At 40.1% G+C, this 25,360-nt stretch overlaps 1 protein-coding gene across 3 annotated transcripts in view; it reads right to left on the bottom strand.

Annotated features, from left to right (window-relative positions):
• The window catches only part of ABCC9 (ATP binding cassette subfamily C member 9), a gene marked incomplete at both ends in the record, with an annotated part of 102,055 nt that overhangs the window by 50,765 nt on the left and 25,930 nt on the right, over positions 1-25,360 (bottom strand). For 2 of the 3 annotated variants that reach the window (XM_080706386.1, XM_080706387.1), the window contains 7 exons: positions 1,523-1,561; positions 8,025-8,130; positions 11,871-11,943; positions 12,360-12,464; positions 17,387-17,495; positions 22,510-22,652; positions 23,893-23,933. In XM_080706386.1, the coding sequence (XP_080562512.1) occupies positions 1,523-1,561; positions 8,025-8,130; positions 11,871-11,943; positions 12,360-12,464; positions 17,387-17,495; positions 22,510-22,652; positions 23,893-23,933 (616 nt within the window). The remainder of the gene's footprint in view (positions 1-1,522; positions 1,562-8,024; positions 8,131-11,870; positions 11,944-12,359; positions 12,465-17,386; positions 17,496-22,509; positions 22,653-23,892; positions 23,934-25,360) is intronic. The other variant, XM_080706388.1, reaches the window with a different exon arrangement.

Genomic DNA, 25,360 nt, shown 5'->3' on the forward strand with positions numbered 1-25,360 from the left:
AGTTGTGGAGGGCCTCACTAAGTGGCTGAAGCTGGCCTTGAACCTGTGATCATCCTGTCTCAGCCTCCCAAGTATTGGAATTACAAGGGTGTAACACCATACTCAGCTCTAAAATAACTATATTTTATATAATTAAATGATTAATAACAATTGACTCCTTCTGATAGGCAAAATTATTTATTTATTTATTTATTTATTTATTTATTTATTTATTGGCACCAGAAATTGAACTCAGGAGCATTCTACCTCTGAGCCACACCCCTATCCCTTTTTGTCTTTTGTTTTAAAATAGTCACCCAAAGTTGCTGAGGCTGGCCTGAAACTTTCAATCTTCCTGTCTCAGCCTCCCATATACTCAAATTATAGGCACGTGCCACTATGACTGGTTCACAGATATCTTAATTTATATTAAAATAATTTCATGCAACTGTGACTTTTTTTGTAGATCTTTTAAAAAGGCATCAATTGATGCTATAAAGTATGTGTTTGTTGCTTAATTACACTAACACATTTAAGGTAATAAATACTATATAAATATTTTTAAAAGAATAATAATATCTTGAGGAGCCCTTTTTAGAAATAAAATCACACATTTTAAAACTACATATTTCAAAACATATTGAAATAATTTATTTCCTCCCAAATTTTTGACTTGGAAAGTCTACCAAATATCTATACATTAGACTTTAATTTGCAATAATTAGGAAAATACATGTGAGCTGAGGATCGAGGTTGATGGGATGGTGGAGAAGGAGCTTTCAAGTCAGACTTCCACTGTTAGTTCATGATCCGTAAGTACTGAGGAAGGAATAAAGGTTAAAGGAGGGCAAGGTTAAAGAAGAGACACATTAGGAAAACTCAGTGGTCACCCTAAAAGATTATGGCTGAAGGGCTTGGAGGACAGGCTAATGAATAGCATGGGAAGAATCTTTCAGATAGTCATATGTACAGAAAACAGTGGTTCTCAAACTCTGCTGACACGTCTGCCTCCCCTGACCCAGGCCTTTAAGTTTATTTGAGTTTTTTTAAATTTTCACGTGAGAAATTAAACCCAGGGCCTCAAGCAGGCTGAGTATGTATGCGCTTTGCCATGGTCTGACAGCCCAGTCCTCTAAGGATTTAGTTTTGTTCTTGGTGGATGAAGAATTTGGTTCAACATCTCCACTTTAGAAGTAGACGTCATTATTGATTGCCTTATGGTCAGTAGAGCATTAGTTCTTGAGGCTTAATTTTACAAATGCTCAAACCTAGTTTAATAAGGACACTTTGAGTTTCAGATGAAGCCTAAAGACAGGTAACTCACTGAAATGTAAGACGGGTAGCACAATGAGTCATTCTGTTTGGCAGATTAATTTCTCAGCTGCCTGCAAAGTTTTTGAACCACTGCTGTTGAAAAAGATGCTAGTGCATTTTAATCAATAACTGTACATCTTCAGAGTGAAGAAAACCAACAAGAGTAAAGGATTAAGGACTAAGAGAGGAAGTTATTCTTATTAAACTCGGTTGAAAATAGAAATAATACCTTCTGGTTGCTTCAAAAGAAGGCTCAGATTCATTTACACTGCAAGTATGGCAAACAATGTTCATTAATTATGAAGTAAAATATGGAATGAACTTTTATACATATCAGGCAAAAGATAAAATAAACATTGGACATATTAAGATACTACATTTCTCAAGTTTTTTAAAAATTAATTTCAAAGGCAAACCAGATAAACAATATTCTTCTTTCATGCATTCCTTACCTAAGAAATAATTATCTAGTAAGTTTTCATAAGATACATGGCACTGCTAGCTTTTGTATACAATCTTGGTATATACACTGACCTACATTCAAACTCTGCTCTATTTAACTGCGAACACTTGGGCCATTTTTCTAGAATACACATTTTTATTTTCATAAATATTCTCCCTACTTTATAAATGCCTCCTACTTTATAAATGAAATTTAATCTACTTAAGTTTCTAATTCCTAAGGAATCATTGTGGGGGTTTTAAACATGGAGGATACACAATACATAGCTGACCTGAAAATCGGTGAGGCAGACGTGCATTAAGGCAAACGGTGGCATCTGAATGTCCTTAATTATTGGCTGGTACGATTTATGTAAAAGCAGGGGGTTGACTAATTACTTTTAGTTATACATATGAGGAAAACTCTCCTAAAGATTAATTTTTCGATTGTTCTAGTTCTAATAATTTCAGTTCAGTTGAATTCCATCTAGAAAGATGGAAAGACTTGAATTCAGTAACCACGTGCATAATTTAAACTTACAGGAACTTCAAAAGTTGATTCTGTTTGACTTCAGAAAATGTCATGTTCTTTATATGAAAAGAATTTACTTAATTACATCATCTAGTGATATTTGCTTTAGAATTATTAAAGGCTGTGTTAATTATCACACATTGTTAATGACATGTCAAGATGGTTGACAGGACAGGAAGAAAATATCTCAGATTAAAAACTCCTCTCATTAATAATTATACCTGACTTAAGTTATTGATAATAAGTGAAGTAACAAAATACTCCGTTTCCTGATGGTGTTTTCTAGATTGCCTCTGATATATGCCTTAGGGACCAAGAAACTTAGACTGTTTTTTAATGGTAAAAGGTGAACAGAGGGAGAACAAAGATAGTAGAATAAAGAAAAGCTGTAAGACTGCTTCTTGGCAAGAGAAAAGAAGCACTAATAAAGAAAAAGAGTCAAAATATAGTTTGAATCAGAAGCTGCACAAACAGCAGAGAACTAAAGAGAGCCACACACATCTCATCTGGTGAGCGGAGAACTGAGACAGGAGCCATCTTAGCAAGCCTGCCCTGGAACTGGTGGCTGCTGGAATCTGGTGGGTCTCCCTGACAAAGTCCAGCAAAAAGAAGTTAAATTTTGTCAACCCATTGATGGCAGAAGACCAACACAAAAGAGCAATTAAGTTCTTCTCTCCATACTCAAATACTTCAAGACTGTATCTTCATTATTTCCCAGCCAAACCTCCTTGGCAACTCAGGTAAATCAGTACCAATAAACTAAAAGCCCTTTTTACAGGAACTGAATGGCTAAAACTGGTCTCATCAAGACTATAAGTTTACAAACCAACCCGTCAGGAGTTTGCATATGGCTGCAGGAACTCTCATGACCTAAACTAAAAACACTGGGGTCTGTGAGTTGGAAGATCATCCCTTTGGAGGTGAGGATGGGGAATAGAGTCAGACACAGAAGAAACATGAATCGACAGACAGTCTCTAGGGACACCCAGGAAGAACCTAGAATCCATCCCACTCCAGCGGGGTCTCTACTTATCTTCTCTGGACAGGCAGCAATGGTGTCTTTAGGACAAAATAACTCAGCCACACTGCAGGATCAAAAGGCTATAATTTGTTGCCTGGTAGAGTATGTGTGCCACAAATACTGAGGCCAGTGGCCAGCAGGTCTTACGTGATTGCAGCTGGCAGAACAGCAGTGGTGTCCCTGGTGATAAATAATTCAGCCAGTCACGCCCCAGGCTCAAAACTGTACAACATCTTGGGCCCTGAAAGCAGGGGGGCTAAGAGTGGGCATGGTTTCACATGATCCAAGTTGGCAGAGCTATTAGAGCAGCATCTGTATTCCTGAGGCAATTTAATTCAGACAACCATACAGGAGGCTGAGAACACCACATTTTCTTGCAAGCTGGGAGTTCTATGCTCTCCAGCTTTCTGGAGCTTGGGTCCAGTGATTATTAATGCCAGCAGCTAGCAGGGATTTCTCATGATCCAACTAGCAAAGCAGCAGTGGTGTTCCTGGGTCATTAATGCGCAGCCAATGGGCTGCAGACTTGAAATTATAGTTTCTAGCTCTTCTGAGTTTGTGCTCAGAAAGCACGGAGGCCTGCAGCCAATCAGAGACTTCTGTTTGCCTTCAATGTCTCAGTACTATATTCTATCAAAGAGGTTATGGGGGACTAACTCAAAACTGATTATAGGAGACAGATTCATTGAGTCAAATATATACCCCCAACACAGGACTTATTATAATGTGACAATTAATAGACATGAAACTCCCACACAAAGAGTAAGAGGATGCCAACATAACAGAAATACAAACCTAAATATATTGAAAACATGAAAACAAAGACTGAAAAAAAACAAACTTCCAAAACACATTAGTAGAGATCATTAATACAAAACTGTGGGAATGTTAAAAGAGGAATTGTGAATGTTGATTATCAATATGATCGAAGCATATTTGAAATTAATTAGAGAAAGTATGCAGACTATGAAAGAAAAAAAGAAATTGAAGCCCTAAATAAGAATAAAAAAGAGCCCCTGAGTGAAATAAAGGAGACCATAAATTAAATAAAGTCCTCAATAGAAACCATCTCCAGGAATAAACCACATGGAAAACAGTCTCACTCCCAGACTGTAGACAGTTCATTCAAAATTGACTATATATTCAACAATATAGAGAAGATAATATAAGATCTGAATATTCAAGAAATATGGGATAATTATGAAACAACCAAATTCATGGATAAAAGGCAATAAGGAAGATATAGAAGCAAAAAACAAGGGCTTTTGAAACCTCTTCTGAGAGAAGTAATATCAGATAACTTTCAAAATATGAAAAATGAGATGGACATCATAAACCCTAATAGGACAATCAAAAAGAACTTCTCAACACCACATAATAATCAAAATGACAAACATGGAAGTCAAGGAAAGAATCTTAAGTGCATCAAGAGCAAAAGGACCAAAAGGTCAAAAAGTGGCCAGGATATCAAGTAAGATGATGGCTAAGAAGGGTCCAAAAAACTTAATAACCAGGATACCACTGATGACTTTGATAAGAATAGCATAGCATCAATGCAGTAGTCATAGTTGAAAGCAAACTGTAATCAATTCTTGTGAGAATAGAATATGAGAGATTGGAGGTAATGGAGGAGACACAGAAAGATATAGATAGATAGATAGAGAGAGAGATAGATAGAGAGAGATGATAGATAGATGAAATGGAGACAACCCTGAATTCAAAACTTGGACCATATTTGTTTGCATGGAACTCAGATGGCCATGTCTAGACTCTTCTTCCACCATTCAGCGTGTAATGGACGACACTGAAGAAAAAAGGAGAAAGCAAAGAGGCCAGGTAAAAAAAAATCCCCTTCTGGGAAAAAGAACAAGATTTCATTTCCGAATGGCTCCCCATGTGGGATTTGTGTTTATTTTCCTCTAAGATAAAAGTTAAAGTTGACACACTAGCAGCTACCAAGTATTATGGCTGATACATTTTAGAACAGGAAGAGTGACTTTTATGAGCTTAAATAAGCATTATTTTTGGAAAAACAAAACAGATGTTAACAAAAACAGACTATGTTACATCTGATCCAAGAAAGTTGACTCAATGTATTGTTGAGTCATTATTCCTTCATGTCATGTGAGGTCACACTAAGGGGAATAAATAAATGAATAAGTGAATGAATCACTATTAACAAAGCTGATGATAGAAGACAGAACATCAGGACAGATGTGTCCTGAGTATAATGATCAATGGTATGGATGAGAAAGGAAGCAGAAGAACAAGAAAGCAAAGGTAGATGACAGTTATTTCTCATATAACTACCACAAATATTACACAATCAGGATCCATCAGACAAGACATTTTAGTTATAGTTCTAAAGATATCAGTAGAGATTATTGTGTATTATGATAGCCAAGAAAGTAAATTTCCATTCAGGCAAATCATTTGCTTTTCAACAAATATAAAGCACACCTATATCCTTCATGTACCACATTCTTCACTCTCCACCCACTAATATCTCAATTAGTAACATTTACTAAACAATCTGTTATGCTTCCAATTTTATTTTTATTAACTGACACATGAAATTTGATTTTTGAATAATACATTTTTGGTAATACTGAGGACATTAGACATCACATAATCTTTTAGTGGCTTTCTTAAAATTAGTGTACATGGGCAAAATTTCCTTTATAGTTCTTCCCAAAAAGAAAAAAATCTTTACCTCTATTGACTATGTTTTATCTCATTTCCCTCTCTGCTATCTTCTATGAAGCTCAGAGGAATATGTGAACCATATTTTATAATTGTTCAATACTGTACATTTCTATTAACTTCTCATGTTATTATCTAAGTTTTCTTCTTGATTTTCTTACTTTTATTTTTAAAGCTTTTTTTATTATTATTTTAAATAATATTATATATCTATATACACTTTAAGGAATAAGGTAGGATATTAATGATACAAATGCTTAGGAAAGTGAGAAAATAAGTAGCTAGATTATGTAAAACATTCTCCACATCCTTGTATCACATACTGATTAACAACACAACAGCAACTATTAGTGATGAGGGAGGAGTCAATTTGGTCCAAGTAGAACTGTGGCCTAGACACTTAAATAACATCAGAGGCTAAATTAGGAGAAATTTCTCGGTGTGAAATAAAACCTCAAGATTTTTCTGTCCCATAGCAGTACTTGCTTTTTTATCCAAGATGGAAGATGACAGTCACAGTAACACCATCTCGTGCCTGACTTTAGAGATGAATAGGAAAGTGCCACTAAGCAAACAGAGGCAGCGATGATTTACTGAGCTTTCTGCTAAACACTTATTGCTACTATCTTTTTGATTCATCCAGCAGAGAGAAAATTTACACTCGACATTTTTCAGCCTTCTTCTTATTTGTCAATAACACTGAATATAAGATTTACAGTTCTGCTGATTTCTGGTCAAATTTCACATCTAAGTATTTCCTTCTCTTAATTGGAATTAGAAGGGAGTCTATTCTAACTAGGCCCTTAAATAGTCTACACTTCTTGGGAGATTTCTGTGTATGTCATCAGCAGACTAAGCCACAGTAGAATTCACAATAGAAGGGACAAAATGATATTTGAGAAGATGTATAGGTTTAGAGCAAGGTTTCCCAATCATAGGAAAATTGATGTTTGGACCAAGATTGTTCCTCATGGTGGGCCTTTCCTGTGAATCATAGGAGGTTAGCAGCATCTCTGGTCTCCACCAGCTAGAATAACACAACCCTGTTTCCTAGGTTAATAACAAAGTATGTCTCCAGACACTGACAAATATTCCTGGAGTGAAAAATTACACCTGTTTGAGAACCACTAGACAATCATCTCATTTCTTAAATGAGCTGAAGAAAATTTCTTCATAACCTGTTTATAGGGAGACTATGAGGCAGGATGACTAAACAGATATGATTTAATTTTTATTTCTCAATTCTATTATGTTTTTAAATCACTTTATAATGATGATGCGCCTTGAAGACCCCACACCAGCCATGCCGATGTTTAAATGAAACACCATACTGGATCCCTCACCTCTATATTTTCAGAGCTGCACAACACATTTGGCTGCCCTATTTATCTCAAACTAGAAAATTATAGTGTCCATTTTACATTAAGTGTGAAGAGAAATCACTGGTTTTCAACCTGTTAGGTAGACTTTGGAAAAAAATCATTTGATCTTTCTTCTCTGACAATTGAGCCATTAAAGTTCTGTTTGCAATTCAGCTTTATGAACTGTACAAGATTTCCATAACCTATTTCATTACAGAATAAATTTTCTTTGGGTATTAACTGTTTACCTTTAAAAATATGGAGCCAGCCTCGCTAGCTTAGGAGACCCTGTTTCCAAATAAAAATATAAAAATAGGTCTGGGAGTGTAGCCCGGACGTAGAAGGGCTTCCAGGAACCCCAGTACCACCAAAAAAAAAGTCATTATAATCCCAACCTTTCCCCTCAGCCACATACTAGTTTATACTATTATAAACCTTTATAATTCATCGATATCTAAGTTTTCATTTATGACATTTAAGGTTTCTAATTACTCTTTTAGAATTATTTCAGAATTTCTACGGGATCCTCAGACTCCTAACATGGGATCCTCAGACTCCTAACATGGGATCCTCAGACTCCTAACATGGGGTCCTATTGGTTTAAGTTTTTCCCTCAGAAGATGATTATCAGATATATGGCAGGGTAGCAGAAACCAATTAAAAACATGCATACTTGCTCCAGTGGACTTTTCCATCCAGCGCCTGCATCTCACCAAGTATGGCAAGGAGCAGAGAGGACTTCCCACAGCCCACTTGACCCACGATCATGGTTAGCTGACCTACAGAAACAAAAAAGATAATGGCAAGATGAGAAGCAATTCTCTTAGCAAAACGCAATTAAAACATTTAGAAAGGGCAAATATTTCTCAATCAGTGGCTTAGTTTGGTTTGTAGCAGATGATCTAAGCAGCTCATTTCCTGATATCCATGATTTTCTTGAAAAGGAAAGAAAAATTAAAATGTACATGTCTTGATTTATTACTTTAAAAACTAGGAATGTCCGGATGTGGGGCTGTACACCTGTAATCTCAGTACTTGGGGGACTGAGACAGGGAATCACAGGTTCAAAGATGACCTCATGAATGTAGTTAGACCCTCAGAATCTAGAAAGACCCTGTTTCAAAACAAAAGAAAAATTAAAGAAAGGGCTAGAGGTGTAGGTTGGAAGTAGAATGCCCCTGAGTTCAGTCCCCAGTACTAAAACAACAACAATAACAAAAACCACTAAGAATAGGTGATATTGTTAAAGAGAGTAAGGAAATCATTTTCTAAGTTACAAAGTTGGTTTTAAAATTATTATTCAGTTCACTGAGAAGAAAAAAATCGGTTTTGACTAAAATAGAAAATAGAAAGTGAGTGGGCCGATATTAAGGCACAGTCTCTACTTCTCACTTTGATTTGCACGAATAGTAGGACAATCCTAACCTGCTGACTTTTAGGCCAGGTCAATCAAATATTTCTATTCAATTGTCCAGATATTTTAAATAATATTATGTGGTTATAAATGTTTTTAATTTTTAAATACTATTATTATAAATTGTATTGTTTTCTTAATTTTCTTTTTTGATAGTTTGTTATTAGTATATAAATATTTTGGAGTAAACTTATTTGTGTGTGAGGTACTAGAACTTGAACACAGAGGCATTATACCTCTGAGCTCCAACCCTAGCCTTTTTGTTATTTTTATTTTGAAACAAATAAAATTACCACAAACAAATAAATTACTGCACACTGGCCTCAAACCTGGAATCCTCCTGTTTCAGCTTCTCAGTATAAAAAAAACTTAGCCATGGAAGACAAAGACTTGTGTACTAGAAACTATAAGACACTAATATAAGAAACTGGAAAAAAATCCCACAAATATAGGTATAAAGATACTCCATGTTCACGGACTTACATAATTCATATTGTTTAACTGTCTATTGCTTCCAAAAGCAATCTATAGATTCACTGTAATTTCAGTCAAAATCCCAATGGCTTTCCTTTTAACAGAAATTGAAAAGATAATTCCAAAATTCATGTAGAATCACAATAGATCAAATAGCCTAAGCACTCTTAAGAAGGAAGAACAAAGCTAGAGATAACCATACTTCTTAACTTCAAAGTGGATGACAAAACTACAGTAACCAAAACAGTGTGAAAGTGGAAGGCGCACACACACACACACACACACACACACACACACAGCCAGCCGTAGAGCAGGAGAGAGACTAGAAAGAAACCTTACGAACACAGTCAACTCATCTTCAAAGAAAGAAGTCAAGATTTCACAATAGGGAATGGATGGCTTCTTCAATGAAACCGAATATTTGCATGCAAATTAATTTAATTGGACTATTCTCTTACATCATATACAAAAATTAATTCAAAACGTATTATGATCGGCAGTCCTGAAGCTATAAAAACCCTCAAAGAAAAAGAGGGGAAAACATGATCTTGGCAATAAATTCTCAGACCTGTTGCCCAAAACATAGACAACAAAACATGAAATATAAAATGAGGACCAGATCAAAATAGAACCCAACAGGTTCTAGCTGACACGGTGGCACATGCCTGTAATCCCAGTACTTGGGAGGTTGAAATGGGAGGACCACAGGTTCAAGGCCAGCCTCAGCAATTTAGTAAGACCCTGTTGCTCAAAATAAAATAGGGCTTGGGGTACAGCTCGGAGGTAGAATGCCTCTGGGTTCAATCCCCAGTACGTACTCACATATGTATGCACATACATACATACACATATACATATATATATACATACATACATGCATGAAACCTCTGCGGATTAAAGATAAAAATGCAGCTGACAGATGGAAGAAATATTTGCAAACCATCTATCTGATAAGGCGTTACTATCCAAAATATATACACATCTTACAACTCAATAGCAAAAGCTGAAAATGAAAACCCCAAACAAACATGGGCAAAGGGATTGAATAGATACTTCCCAAAGAAAACACAGAAATGGACAGGTATAAAGATAGGTGCCCAAGGTCACCAACCATCAGGGAAATGCTGGTGAAAACCATAATGAGCCATCACCTCTCACCTGTTTAGAGAGCTATTATCAAAACAACAAACGATAAGGAGGGCTGGCAAGGAGGTGGAGAAGCCGAAACCCTACACACTTGCTGGGAATGTAGACGCATGTAACCACTAGGAAAAACAGTAGGGGAGCACCTCAAAAGTTTAAAAATAAACTACCATATGATCTGGCTCCCCGGTTTCTATGTGTCTGTAGCCAATAATTAAAATTAAGATCTGTGAAAGATGCCTGCACCGTCCATGTTCACTGTAACATTACTCAGAATGTCCAAGATATGGGAAAATCCAGAAGTCTGTGACAGTGGATGGGTAGAGGAATATGTGGGTTATACATATGAAGAAATATTATGAAACCTTCAAAAGGAGAAATTCTACCATTTTCTACAACATGTATGAATCTAGAGAGGATTATGTCGAGTGAACTAAGCCAATCACATGAGGAAAAATACTGCACATTTCCCCCTTCAGAAGAAGTATCTGAAGTAGAAAAACTCATAGAAGCAGAAAATAGAATCATGGTTGCTAGTGGCTAGGAGGAGAAAGAAATGGGAAATTGTTGCTGAATAGGTGTAAAATTACAGTTATCTAAGATGAAAATTTCTAGATGTGCACTTTAACAGGCTAAGAGATCCCATGCTAATCATTCTTTACTCACACAGATGATAATAATAAGAAGAAGAAGAAGGAGGAGGAGGAGGAGGAGGAGGAGGAGGAGGAGGAGGAGGAGGAGATTAATAGCAGAAAAACAAGTGAATATTTAGTTTCTTGATTGCGGTGATGGTATTATGGATATATATATAAATGGCCAAACTCACCAAAATGTAAATATTAAGCAGGTGCAATTTTTTAGATCAAGTATACATAGATAGAACTTAAAAAAATAAACAGATGAATACAATTATTGGGCAGCCAAACCTTAAGTATCTTGAAATCTTCATCAGTATAATTCAGGGATAGAAAAAATAGTTTCCTCATACCCCCTTTCCTTAAAGCTTTTCTCAAACAAAATGGGAAATCAGCTACCCCTTATTTTAGTGGCACCGATCGAAGAGCAGATAGTAAATAATTTGTCCAAATACAACTTTATACTGAAAGAAGAGTTTTATAATTTCTAGCAATTCTCAGAGATATAGGGCCCAGGAGCAAAAAGCGCAAATAAGTAATCACAACTAATATGTATATATTTTTACATTATTTCACTTATGATAAAGTTTTAATTTTTATTGGTGCACTGTAGTCGTACATCTTAATAGAGTACAAGATGGTGGAGGCACACATGAACACAGCGCTCACTTGGCCCTTACCCCATTCCTTCCCCATTCCCTCCCCCTCCCTCCTTCTCATGTTTGGCTTAGCGACTAACTTTGATATGTATTTCTTTTTTTTTTAAGTATTTATTTTGTGTTAGGCTCAGTTGTCTTGGAAAACTCTGGCTGTCACCAGTAACAACTACATAAACGCCTACCATGGTCCTCACCTGTTGGAATCCGAATGTCTATGTTCGATAGTGTAGCTAAACCACTGCCCCAGGAAAAGTAGCCATTTGTGACCTAGAAAATAAGAATGTAGAAATTAAATTATGTATGTGGTGCTACTGAATAATTCTAACTAAAATATTTGCTTTTTAAAGTGCTGAGTCTCTCAAAGCAAGGTTGAACACACAGTGGTTAAATTCTAATTTAGAGTCTCTTTAGTAGTATATACAGAAAACAGAAGAATTGAGGTGAAAGGAAGGTCTTTCGGTTAGTGATATTATAAAGAATGGTAAAAATTTTAGCATATTTTGAGATTGGGAGATAAGAACTAAGACTAATGGCCCCATCAGAAAACTTCTGAAAATGCCATTAGGACTTGGCCACTATGGAGAGACTTGAAAGACGCCATTCCGGACACTTCCACAGAACTTCCACATGACAGAGTAACATAGACGCTTCTGTTCATTGAAGAAGGTGGGAAATAAAATCACCTTTATGGCAATGTCCTCTGTGTCTGAAGGACGGAGACGGCGTGTGGACTGCTCAAAGCTGTCCAGGTGGTATCTCCCAGGCTGCTTCCTGTTTATAGTTTTCGGCTGTTATGTTGAAAATCGAAAAGAAACAGATGAAGCTTTATGAAAAAAAAATTGAGTTTGTACTGAACATTAATTCACACTGCTATTTAAATTCCAAGAAAAATAAACAACTGTCATATTTTCTTTTTTTGTTTTTGGTAGCTTCTCCCAAAACAAAGCAAATAGTAAAAATAAAAAGCTATGATCTGAGACCTAACTCACCAAGCTTCTATGAGAAGCTGAAAGATGTGCTGATACTTGCCAAAGATAGAAATTAAAATTCTAAAAATAATAATAAAAAATAAATAAAATTCTAGGGTATTTTTTTCTCTAGCAATATGGCTGGGGAAAAAATACAATAAAAACCTGTGTACCCTATCGAAAATGACCAGATTAACTCAACTCAAATTAGAATCCATTTGTTAGGACCACTAGGCTGGTACACATTCCAGCAGTCCATGATCGATCATCCCTGGGGTCGTTAAGGATTTAGAATCTGATGCTTCCACATAGCTCAGACAGAGCTACACATCCCTCAAGTGTGTGCTCTAGTGTGGACGTGTAAAGCAAGAGGACCCAGGACCTTTTGCAGAAAGGTGTATAGTAACCACAAGGAGATACATGGGCCCTGCAGGATGACCGAGTCTACGTCAAATGTGAGAGGGTTATTTGTAGCCAGCAGGCTGAAGCATCAGTTGATTCACAGGAAACCAGCTCTTGTGAATCTTTATACACTTAAAGTAAACCTAAGATAGGTCACAAATAGAAATTCTTCCTCGTTTAATTTTGAGTTTAACTTCACACAGATAGAGATAGAGTTCTAAACAAAAGGCAGGACATTGAACTCTGTAGAGCTCGAATTTGGAAGTAAATATATACACTCAAAACTTGTACCAGGAAGCTAGCAAACATTTCAACATAAATGGCTACCAGCCTTACTTGAATATCCTGCAGAAATTATGAAGGCTAAACAGTAATACATTTTAAGACTTAAATTACCTAGAAAAAGCAAAGGACTCTAGAATGGTGAAATTTTATAATTATTTTTTGGCCTGGAGTTTCAGTTTAGCCTTTTGAAAATTACACTGAGTGCTACGATGGGAATTAGGAGTGTCCTCAAACAATCAGTAATTTAATCCAACCAAGACGTTGCTTTTCCAATTGTCATTGAGTGACATCCCAACAGAACATGAAACTATCAAATGCTACAATGCTAGGCTTCATACAATGTATATATAACATGTGTACATGTGTATGTATATATATGTGTGTATATATACACATTAAAACATTTGTTGAATATACATGAAATATATAAAAATGAAAATATGTAAGAATACGTGTATATGTATGCATATATGTGTATATATACACATTAAAACATTTGTTAAATATATATGAAATATATAAAAATAAAAATATCTAAATAAAATATGTAAATATATAAAAATATATACACAGATTAAAACACCCTGAGGAAATGAAAGTAAATTACCGCTGAGCCCCGATTATGTCACACTGAAAATGCTAAACACATTTTAAATTAAGGAAGAAGGTATGTGTGTGCTGATGAAATTTTACTTGGGTTCCCGCTTCCTTTTCAGAACCTTCACAGATGGCTTTGGAAGTGCATGGCCCGAGGTGTTCAGGAAGAGTGTACCCTCCACACAGCACGGCCCGTGCCTGTACGTAAAGTTCACTGTCTGGGGTCTGACTCTGTGGCAGGATGGCCCTCCACGTCCAAAAGGAATGACTTCATGCTCTTCTCAGCGCGGAGGCGAGGGTGGGAGAGGAGACGTGCTGACAGACTTGAGTCGGTGAGCCACAGATGTAACATGAACAGACCTTGGCCTCAGACTGTCGCTAATTCTCCATGGAGCGTCTACGGCCAAAACCACTTAGCTCTAAGCCTTTACAGAATACATAGCATCTTACGCGCTCTCAAGAAGGAGTGTTATTTTGAAGCACGTGTTTTTTTTCTTACTCGTTTAAAAGAGCTTGTCGATTGTGGTTTGGCCTACCAGCAGTGACAAATGATCTTGACAGGCATCAGAAGTCCAGCCTGGTTCCAATAACCCCAAACGATATTGAATGCATCTGAGCAGGATTCTAGTCTTCTCCCAAAATCTTTCCTCGCGTCAATTTTCCTTCTATCCCTCTCGTCAGACTAAAAGTTCTTCAGCTTTCCCTAACTGCACAAACTTGACGCACGCGGCCCCTTGATTGAGACCATCACGCCCCGCTCGCCCCACATCTCTGGAAGGTGATCTAATGAGTTCTCTGGCAGACTAAGACCATCCAAAGTGATGAGCTGGTTCTAATCAAATATCTGACTTCCCTGGTGCCTAAAAGTTCAAGCGCTCTCTGTTGGGCCCTAGTCTGCGTGACCACGTTGGCACAAAGGCAAACCAGCGCTCTGAGGCTCCGTTGATGTGCCATAGCTAAGGATGGCCGGTTCCTTCTCAGACAGAATCACACCTGCTCAATAAGGCAGCTAGAGAAAGAACAAAAGAGCCCCAGCACAGCAGAAGAAAGCCAAGTGCCTGTCTCATCAATTTTGGCATTTTTAAACATAATGGGAAGAAAAATTTAATATAGATGAGCTTCCTGGTAAAAAGCCTCCCAAGTTCCACTCACCCCCAGTCAAAGGACAGCAAAAGCATTTTTGTTGTGTCACGTAAATGGTGAGTATATTGAGTATATTCAACTTTTTCCAGTAGTTCTGAGTAACTAATATTAACTGAGTACATGACTCATTTTGGAATAACCTCTTTCTACATCTCTGTTATGAAGTATCCGTTATTACTTTTAAAGGATTCCTTTAGAATTCTCCAAACACACTCTTCAAGAAAGTAGTGTAATCCAGCCTCATGGACTTAGATATTATCAAGTGGCTAATGTCTCATAAGTTTACCTCTCCGAGACTGATGTCTGTCTCTTCTGAAATGTCATTAAGTGTTTTTTGTTTTATTGTTTTGTTTTGTTTTCTGTTTTGCGGTACTGGGGATGGAACCCAGGGGCATTCTACCTCTGAGCTAAACACCCCCAGCCCTATTTATTATTTTTTTAGTTTGAAACAGGGTCTCACTAAGTTGTGGACAACCTCACTAAGTAGTTGAGGCTGGCCGCAAACCTGTGATCCTGCTGTCTCAGCCTCCCAAGTACTGGAATTAGAGGCATGCACCACCACACCCAGCTTGTCAATGAGCATTCCTAAAGTGTCATGTTCAAAATATACCTATCAATTCCCCAGGAAACACCAGTCTCCTCATTTCTTACCTCCCTGCTGCTGGGACCCACCCTCAAGTCTTCTCACTCCCTCCCCTCCTCCGTGAGATCTGTCTGCAAGTCTGTCAGCTCAGTGTTAGAATCTGAGCCTGAGTTTGACACTGACGTCTACTGCAACCAAAGCAGATCAATTCTGAATATCACTGTCTCCTGCCCTGCCAGTATCAAGACCTCCTTCCTGAACCACCTGCCACGCTCTTGGCCCATTGGCTTCTCTTTACCCAGGAGTTCAAACCTTTAAAAATAAAATTATACTATTTAAAAGTCTTCCACTGGCCCTCGACTTCAGGTCAATAAAACTCATATTCTGCGTGGTCTACAAGACCTCAAATTACTGTTCCTGCTTTTTCACCATTCTCTTCTTTGCCAGGCTCCAAACCTGCTGCCACTTTGCTCCTCAAATAAACACGGTTCCTTCCCACCGCCTGGCCCTTGCTCTGGCCAGTGCTCCTGACTGCACAGGCGCTGTATGCTCCTTCCGCTCACCAAGTCCCTCATGGGACAGGGGCCACCCTTCACTCCAATCTCAGCTCAGAGGCTGGCTCTGCGGAGGAGCCGCCTCATCAACAGCCACGCTGCTGGCCCATGCACTCTCTAGGACCCTCCTTTATCCCCTTTGCACAATGAATTGATCTTAACTTTTTTAACGTGTGTATGACTCGAGTCCTGCCTCAAGAAAGCAAACACTTGGACAGTAAAGAGCTCATGCACCTTAAGCGTAGCCACGTTCCTAGGCCTGGGCACAAAATGCACGGCAGCCAGTGAGCCTGGGAAATACACAGTGAGTGGCAGGTTCCTATCACCTGGGTGCATGTCAAAGCAATAAAGGACAGCGTGCGGACTCCACACAGGAGCTAAGTAAATATCTGTGTGAAGGGTCAGTGAGCTAACTGGTCTACACGCTGTGAGCCTCCGGTCTGAATCCCGGCTCCACTCTTTCTGACGACTTTGCAAGCCCCACAAGTGTGCAAACTTAGGATGAACAGCTGGAAATAAAAATAAGTAATACACTGTAATATACTTGATGGATCCAAACACATTGATGTATCAGAAAGCATGTTTTAAACTAAAAAGTATAACTAAAAGATGTGAGGAAAATACCATATAGGCTTCTTTTATATTATTTTTATACAAGCAGCTTGAGGTGAATAATCTCCAAGTTTCCTATTAAGTTGGAGATAATATTTTCATAAGTTGTAAAAAAAATTTTTATACTGGGGATTGAACCCAGGGGCATTTTGCCTCCGAGCTATACACCCAGCCTAGTGTGTGTGTGTGTGTGTGTGCGTGTGTGTGTGTGTGTGTGGTGATGGGGATGGAACCCCGGGGCATTCTACCTCTGAGCTACACCCCCAGCCCTATTTTTTAATTCTTTATTTTGAAAAAGGGTCTCACTGAGTTACAGAAGGCCTCACTAAGTAGCTGAGGCTGTCCGCGAACCTCGATCCTATTCCAGCCTTCAAGTGCTGGGATTCCAAGAATGCACCCACACGCCCGGCTCAGACTTATGAGAATTTTTATAGCAAATGGCAATTTTTTTTTCATATAGATTAAAATCTGAAGCTTATGCTCTCTTCTAATCTTACCCATACTGAGCCCTCCATTCTGCTGAGACTGGCCCTGACTCCCAGCTCACGGACAAGAAAAGCACTTACGACTCCTGGGTGTTTCTTGCAGGACTCAAAAGGCAGAGAGCTTTCTCCAGTCCGCCAGCTGTCATCGCCAATCTCATCGCTCAGGAGAAACTCATTCAGCTTCTGAACACTGTAAAAAGCAGGCAAGCAAACCAGGGACGAGGATGAACAAGAAATCTGCCACCAGCCAAACACCACGCAACAAATCTCCCCCATACTGAGGAGCATGGTGAGCGGGCTTCCTGGAAGAGTCACTTCCCCAGACCGCCTTGGGATTCAGCTGCACTCACCAAACACCTAGAACTGCCCAGGACTGAGTGTTTTGGGGGACGGTAGACTTTTGGCGCTAACACCAGAAAATTCCCAGATAAACCAGGAACATGACTCCTGCTAAGTCCGGCAATCTTCCTTCACCTTTATCTTTTACCATATTCTTTGCAGCCCAGTATCAGGCCTTCCCTGAGCATCACCCGGCCCTCGCCTGGCTCTCGGCAGACCCCGTACTGCTATTTCGTCCTTGTTTATTATCATTGGTTTGGGTCTGTCTCTCCCATCAGACCGTGAACTCAAGAGCAAAGGTTCTCATTTTCAGACTCTGGCCCAATGTCTAAAATATCATACAGGAATTCCTCAAGAAAGGTCTGATCTGGGCGTGGCGGCACACGCTTGTAATCCCAGCATTTAGGAGGCTGAGACACTAAGATTGTGGTTTGCAGCCAGCCTCAGCTATTTAGTGAGGCCCTCTGCAACTCAGTGAGACCCTGTTTCAAAATAAAGAATAAAAAACAGGGCTGGGGGTGTAGCTCAGAGGTAGGTTGCCCCTGGGTTCAATCCCCAGTACCCCCCAAAAATATCTGGTGAATGAATAAACATGTGATACAAAAAGCATTTCTTATTCCTATGAGGTCCCTTCAGGAATCACAGACACAAAATGATCATGGAAAATTCAGGAATCGAGACCAAGGGTGAAGTCATTCCCACCATGTTGCCAGGGTTGTACTTTAAAAAATGCAAATCTATTCACACAGCGATCTTTTCCTTAAAGTAACAAATGAAACGCTCTGCCTCCAGCATTTGCAGCGTTATCCAAAAGCTGGTCAGTATGTTAGCTCCCAGCTTCACTCGAATTCTTTCCACTTCGGAATCTTTTCTCCCCTTCCAGAACTACCTTCAGCTCCCTGAATATTACATGACTTCTCAGCTTCTAATCACCCCTTCCATTTGCCCCCTAGGATAAAACACATGTTCCTTTTTTTTTTCTCCAACTGGTTAGGAGTCCAGGAAAAAATGACTCTTTCAACCCATCATTAGCCCAACTCTCCCTTTTTTAAAAAATTCATCAGCCTCAAGGGTCCTCATATACTGGCATATGGCATCCTGTGTACGGCTTTAGAACAACATAACACAACCTACTGGAGGTAATTTCCCTTCCTGGTCTCCAGCTGCCCTGTGGGCTCCCTGCACATCCCAGTCTCCCCTCATCTGTGTCATCTCCAACGCCAACAGCATCAATAAACGAACCCTGACCCACGGAGACCACAGCAGCCTGGAACAGAAAGGAGCTAGGTGGCGATTTGCAAAACACCTACAATGCTCAGCCCGTGCGGTGGGTGCCTTTTCCACCAGTTTAATTTCCCCACCACCTTGTACAGGTGATGTGGTTCCGCTCATTTACGAAGTGAGGGAGATGAGCCGCGTAGACACTGGACATCACACTTGATGCTGCACGCTAGTCACACCAAGGCTGTGACTTGGGAGCAGGAACACCTGCTGCCGATCCACGAGCCCCCTGCCCCGCCACCCAGATGGCCTCCCCACTCTGAATCTCACTAGCTTCCCATCCGTTTAGATTATTCATAGCACTTTTTTTGTGTGTGTGGTCCTGGGAATGGAACCCAGAAGCATTCTGCCTCCAAGCTACACCCCAGCCCTATTTTTTATTCTTTATTTTAAATATCTCACTGAGTTACAAAGGGCCTCACCAAGTAGCTGAACCATGATCCTCCTGTCTCAGTCTCCCAAGTGCTAGGATTACAAGCATGCGCCGCCACGCCCGGCTTTCACAGAACTATTTACGGTCTTCACTAGCCCTGGTATTTTTACACTTCTCAAAGTTTACTATGATTGTGTAAAAACATGTTGGAGCTAGGTGTAATGGTGCACACCTGTAATCCTGGTACTCAGGAAGCTGAAACAGGAAGGATCGCAAGTTCGCAGCCAGCCTCGGTAACTTAATGAAGCTATCCTTAACTTACTGAGATCCTGTTTCAAAATTAAAAAAAAAAAAAGGCTAGGGACATAGCTCAGAGGTAGAATGTCCCTGGGTTTAAACCCCAGTAACACACATCAAGAAAAGCCCACATTGGACACCTTGACCAAGTGCAGGTGTAAGAGGAATAACTGATTCTGTTTCAGATATCAATTATTCCAGATATCAATTATTATTTCAGATATCAATTATTGGCAGATATGTGGCTTTTTAGGAATTGTGCTCTATGATAAGTATCAGTAACAATTTATTTAACTGAAGGTAATTCAGTACACTAGCCAAACAGCAATACCATTGCGGGGTACATGAGAGGAAGAAACCAAAGTTACTTTTCCCCAAAAGTGGGGGATTTGTCTTTTTTTTTTTTTTTTGCCCATGGCTAATAACATCTCTGGACAAAGATGCATCGTGGATCATCAAGAACCACGTACCTAAGCTCAGCTTGCTTCTGAGGAATGCAGCACATTCTCCTCCAGAAAAGCAACGCGCAGACCAATCACGAGAAAGTAAAGCAAAGCGGAAAGTGAGGCAGGCCTCCTCCAGAAACAAGTGCTCGTGTTCGAGTGTTTTTAGATCACAAAGAATGATCACAACACTTCATCACACGATGCCCAGAAAGCTAAAAGTGGGGTTCTGCGGGCTCTGAGCAGCCAGCCTGAGGTAGGCTTGCCTCTTCCTTCTACTTAATTTTATTATATTAACTTTTAGACAACATTATATAATTAATTATATATTTCTCCTATAATATTTCTTATATTCATATCTTATATACTCTCGTAAACCTTTTCCAAAGAGTGTGCAGACTCTTCCTAGAGCTGAGGATTTTTATGCTTGCCTGGATTTTCCCTCCGGTAGAGAAGTGAGTCCCTTACGTGCTTGTTTGACACGGGGTTGGCAGTGTGCTTCAGCCCATTCTAACCCCTGAATATCTGAACGCATTTAACAATGCCTCAAAGGGCTTGTGACTTCGAGAGAGGAGATTTCAAAATCAGCTGACCAAAGTTCCCAGTTGTAAACCGGCAGCTCAACGCACTGCAGAAAAACTGGCACAGAAGACTGGCCGCCCGGCCGGGGCTTCCGGGCACTTTCCCGCCCCGTCAACACTGGGAAAATGCTCACTGGGTTCCCAGAACCAGCGCCCAGTGGGAGAAAGGATGGGCCTCCTCTGTTGACCAGTCATTTCTGTAGGATTCGCAAACCAACCCCTGCAAGTCATTTTAGAAAAGCAAGTTTGTGTAAGCTGATTTTGCTCAGCCTACAGCTTGGGAAATCTGGAACTGATCCCTGAAAAGAGGCTGGTCTTTATCAAATCAGAAAATGCCTTTACCCTGAGACATCCAGAAGGGAAAGTACTATGGAGAAATATATACGGGATGCTATTCACCCTAAAAGGTACTAGGATTTACTATGACAGAGTTGCATACTATGGGTTTGAGGTTTGCTTTTATCTTTCTTCAAATTCAACTCCTTTTGATGTCTGGTAACCTCCTGGTTCCAGAGGGCTAGCTGTTTTAAGCCATCATCTGCTTTTTATGTTCATTTATAGAGCACAATAAAGTTCTAATTAATAGTATAACCATGAAAGGGATAGCTGTTAAATGTGGAAAATGAAAATAAGGACCGAAATAGCATGCTGTAGGCATTTCTCAGTTTTAGTGTTTGAAGTGGCCTGGCTTCCAGAGCACCGCCTAATTTGGAAGCAGTGCTGCCAGGAGCAGCAGCGATCCCTGCGAGGCAGAGAGAGAAAAGGGAGCAGGCGAGGCCGGAGAGCCAGGGCTGTAACTCCAGCGCTTCCGAAGTGTCACTAAGGGCAGAATCTGGAGAGCGGAGCCAAAGCCACGTCCAGCCGCCATGGGATGCTGACAGGACTCGATTTATGATGGGGTCATTTACGGATGCAGGTTAATGTTAGCGAGCTCTAAGCCACCAGTAAGTCCAGGTACACGGTTACCTAAGACCCAACATTCTGGCATTCTGAACTTAAATACCAGTTTTCTCATGTATTTCTTTCAAATGCCAGATACAGCCAGGGGTGGCGGCACATGCCCGTAATCCCAGCACTTGGGAGGCTCAACCAGGAGGATCGCAGGTTCAAGGTCAGCCTCAGCCATTTAGCGAGGGCCTCAGCAACTCAATGAGACCCTGTTTTAAAATTAAAATAGGGATGGGGGTGTAGCTCAAAGGTAGACACGCCTGGGTTCAATCCCCAGTGCCACAAAACAAATGCCGGATATAAATATGGTAATGGCTGTTTGCAAAACATGCTAAGATTTTTATTAGGTTTATAAAGATCATATAGCAAAAGCCAAAACCTTAAAGACTGCCTCAGCTGAAGGCAGCACATGCCTGCAATCCCAGCACCGGGAGGCTGACACAGGAGGCCCGCAGGTTCATGGACAACCTCCTCAACTTAGTGAGACTATCAGCAACCTAGCAAGACCTTGTTTCAAAACAAGAAAGTAATTAAGGGCTAGGGGTATGTCTCAGAAATCCCCTAGGTTCAATTCCTGACAGAAAGAAAGAAAGAAAGAAAGAACGAAAAGGAAGAAGGAAGGAAGGAAGGAAGGAAGGAAGGAAGGAAGGAAGGAAGGAAGGAAGGAAGGAAGGAAGGAAGGAAAAGGAGGGGGTCTTACTATATTTCTGAGGCTGTTCTTTAACCTGCAATTCTCCTGTCTCAGCCTCCCAGGTACTGGGATTACAAGCGTGCACCACCACGCCTGGCTTGCACACCAACATTTTAACAAAGGGTTACCTCCGGGCAGTGACTTTACGGGTCCTCTGAAAGAGTTTTCCGAATTCACTGCCAGGAGCACTCATTCTTTTTATCATCAATGATCGAATAACCAACTGTGGGCATCTCTGCGTGAGTGCCTACCTTATGATGGCTTTGACTGCAAATCTGACCACCGTGGACAGCAGGAACAGCGGCGTGACCAGGATGTGGAAGAGGGACAGGGAGGCGAAGGCCTCGGCGGGCTTGAGGCTGTTCCCGCTGGCGTACGCATGCGTCACAAACGTCTGTGCAAAGAAACACTTTCTTTAGTGGAAGTCGGAGAGAGTCACACGTGTGCTGGCCTCCAAGCTTACAGACCCAATTCATGCCACGAGGAAAACCTTTCTTCAAAACTCTCCAACTAAAACCACACCTGGTACCGGGGAAAACTTCATGGGCTACATGTGGTCCTGGCAGTAAACTTGAAAGTCAGACAGCTTCTATTTTCAGAAGAGGAAACTGACTTCTGTGGAAATACTGAGTAGGGGGATAACTGGAGAGAGAACTGGATAGAGTTCAGAACCGGCCAGACCCCTTCCAACCTATCTGAGATGGTCTAAGAGGAAAGGCTGTGTTCTGTGGTTTGTGGGTTTTTGCTGTGAGTCGCTAATAAAACTGTAGGGTGGCATCCAACCAAGAGTTATTTATATTTCTAAAAAATGATCCCAGTTGCCAGGCTTGTCATTTCAGGGCTAAAGAGAATGCAATTGCTTAACATTTTCTGGGACCATGTTATTGTGAGAATGTGTGGAAGTCAGATCACTGAGATTGGAGCGGTTGGCTCTCAACCATTATTAACCCTGGGGACATCTGCCAGTATTTAAGACTGTTTTTATTGTTCTGGGGATTTAACCCAGGGGTATTCTACCTCCGAGTTACACCCCAGCACTACATTTTATTTATTTATTTATTTATTTATTTATTTATTTATTGCAGCAGTGGGGATTGAATCCAGGGGCATTCTACCTCTGTTCTACATCCCCCACCTTATTTTTTTTATTCTTTATTTTTGAATCAGAGTCTCACTGAGTTGCAAAGGGTCTCACTAAGTAGCCGAAGCTGGCCGCGAACCCAGATCCTCCTATCTCAGCCTCGCAAATGCTGGGATCACAAGTGCGTGCCACCCCGCCTATCTAAGGCTATTTTTTGATGCTCAGAGCTGGGTGGGCCACTGACGTCCAGGAAGCAGAAGCCAGGGGAGCCTCTGAACTTCCTGGCACTGGGGACACCCCAAAGAATTGCATGAGGACCCAACAAAGAATTATCTGGGCCAAAGCATCCATGGTGGCACGATTAAGATGCCCAGGGCTGGAGTTCTTGCAATGGGAAGAAAACCAGGGCTGGAGTTCTTGCAACGGAAACTGCAAAGAAGGATGTGGCCAGAGTGAAGTGCTATACGGGACCGCCTACGCATTCTGGTCCATAAATCACTGTAAACACTGACTGAGGTCCATTTCCAAGAGCAAGAAGAGAGCATCATCTTACGGCCAGGACAGCTGCTATGGGGATCGCCGCGTTCATGAAGACTGTGGAAAGAAATCAAATATCCTCATGTCAGTGAACTGTGAAAGCCTCCAGGCAGCTTTAATTAATCACCTATTACGCTTTAACGTTTCCTGGAAGACAGGAGACACTGCATCCAATTCCATTTTGTCCGGAGTCCACCAACATTTCCCAGTTGGCATCTCCTTGTCTGAAATTACGTGAGTTTGCACATCAGTTTTAACCACAAATTGTCTATATTGGTTTTATTTTTTTCCTTATTAAATGTTATGAACACCGGAATTCAGACAAATCGATACTTTAGCCAGGCAAATTCTTAGAATGTAACAAACGTGTGTTGTGGGGGGCTTTCAGTCTGTGTTTTGATACTCACTAATTCAAGTCCGTGAAAGTCGGGTAGGTACAGATTGAAAGTGAGGATTTGACAGTACTTCAAATCCTTCTTCCAGCAGTGACAGTAACTCCTTTGTAGACCCTTCAGTTAAGAAACAGCTCTCTATCTTGGACTCTCTGCTTATTTACATCTCTCTTCAGTGACATATTTCAATAGTATTTGATGAACATGTTTGTACACAGTTAATCAAGGAAAACTTGTGTTTTAGGCTAAAGTACTAGCACTGGAAAATCCTAATAAATACACCTACAAAAAAGGCCAAGTTGATGATTTGTATCTGTATTGTTCATACACCACAGAATTTTAGAGACCCCAAACCCCAAAGAGTAAATACATCGTTACCCAGCCAAGCAAGAGACAAAGAGAATCAGAACATAGTTTTCTCAACAGGAAAGGACTTGGATTTAAACATCAGCCTATCTTATAAACTATTCACTATCCATAGAACAGAATCGGACTGTGCTTGTGTAGGTCCAGATGTGGGCTGTGCTTGTGTAGGTCCAGATGTGGGCTGTGCTTGTGTAGGTCCAGATGTGGCCTGGCTTTCAAGTACACACTCTTTTTTAAAAAATCTTTAAATTTTTATTTCAAAGGATTCACATAAAAGAAGTATAAGAATCTTAAAGTGTGACATTTTATCTTCTATAAACAATTCAAGGTGCGCAGAGGCCTCTATTTTCGTTACAGCTGACAGTCAGATTTCAACAGTGAGGGAAGAGTGCTTTGTTCCTGTGGTATGGAGAGAGAGAGACCTCTCCGTCTGGGTTATGCCTGTTGGGAGCTATACTGTCTTCCCTGTGAATTTCAGACACCACAAGGGGTGTCTTCCTTGCAGATGATAATCGCTGTCTATGGATTCGAACAGTATGGCTCTCCTTGGTGTACATGTGTGTGCTTGTGTACACATGTACGCAAGTTAATTTTAAATTTAGGTTGTTTGGTTTATGGCACGAATATTTTGTGTGTTTTTGGCAATATTTTTTTGTGTGGTACTGGGGATGGAACCCAGGGGCATTCTACCTCCAAGCTACACTCCTAGCCCTATTTTTTTTTTTA

Source organism: Muscardinus avellanarius, assembly GCF_963383645.1.
Source record: "Muscardinus avellanarius genome assembly, chromosome: 11".
NCBI classification, from domain to species: Eukaryota; Metazoa; Chordata; class Mammalia; order Rodentia; family Gliridae; genus Muscardinus; species Muscardinus avellanarius.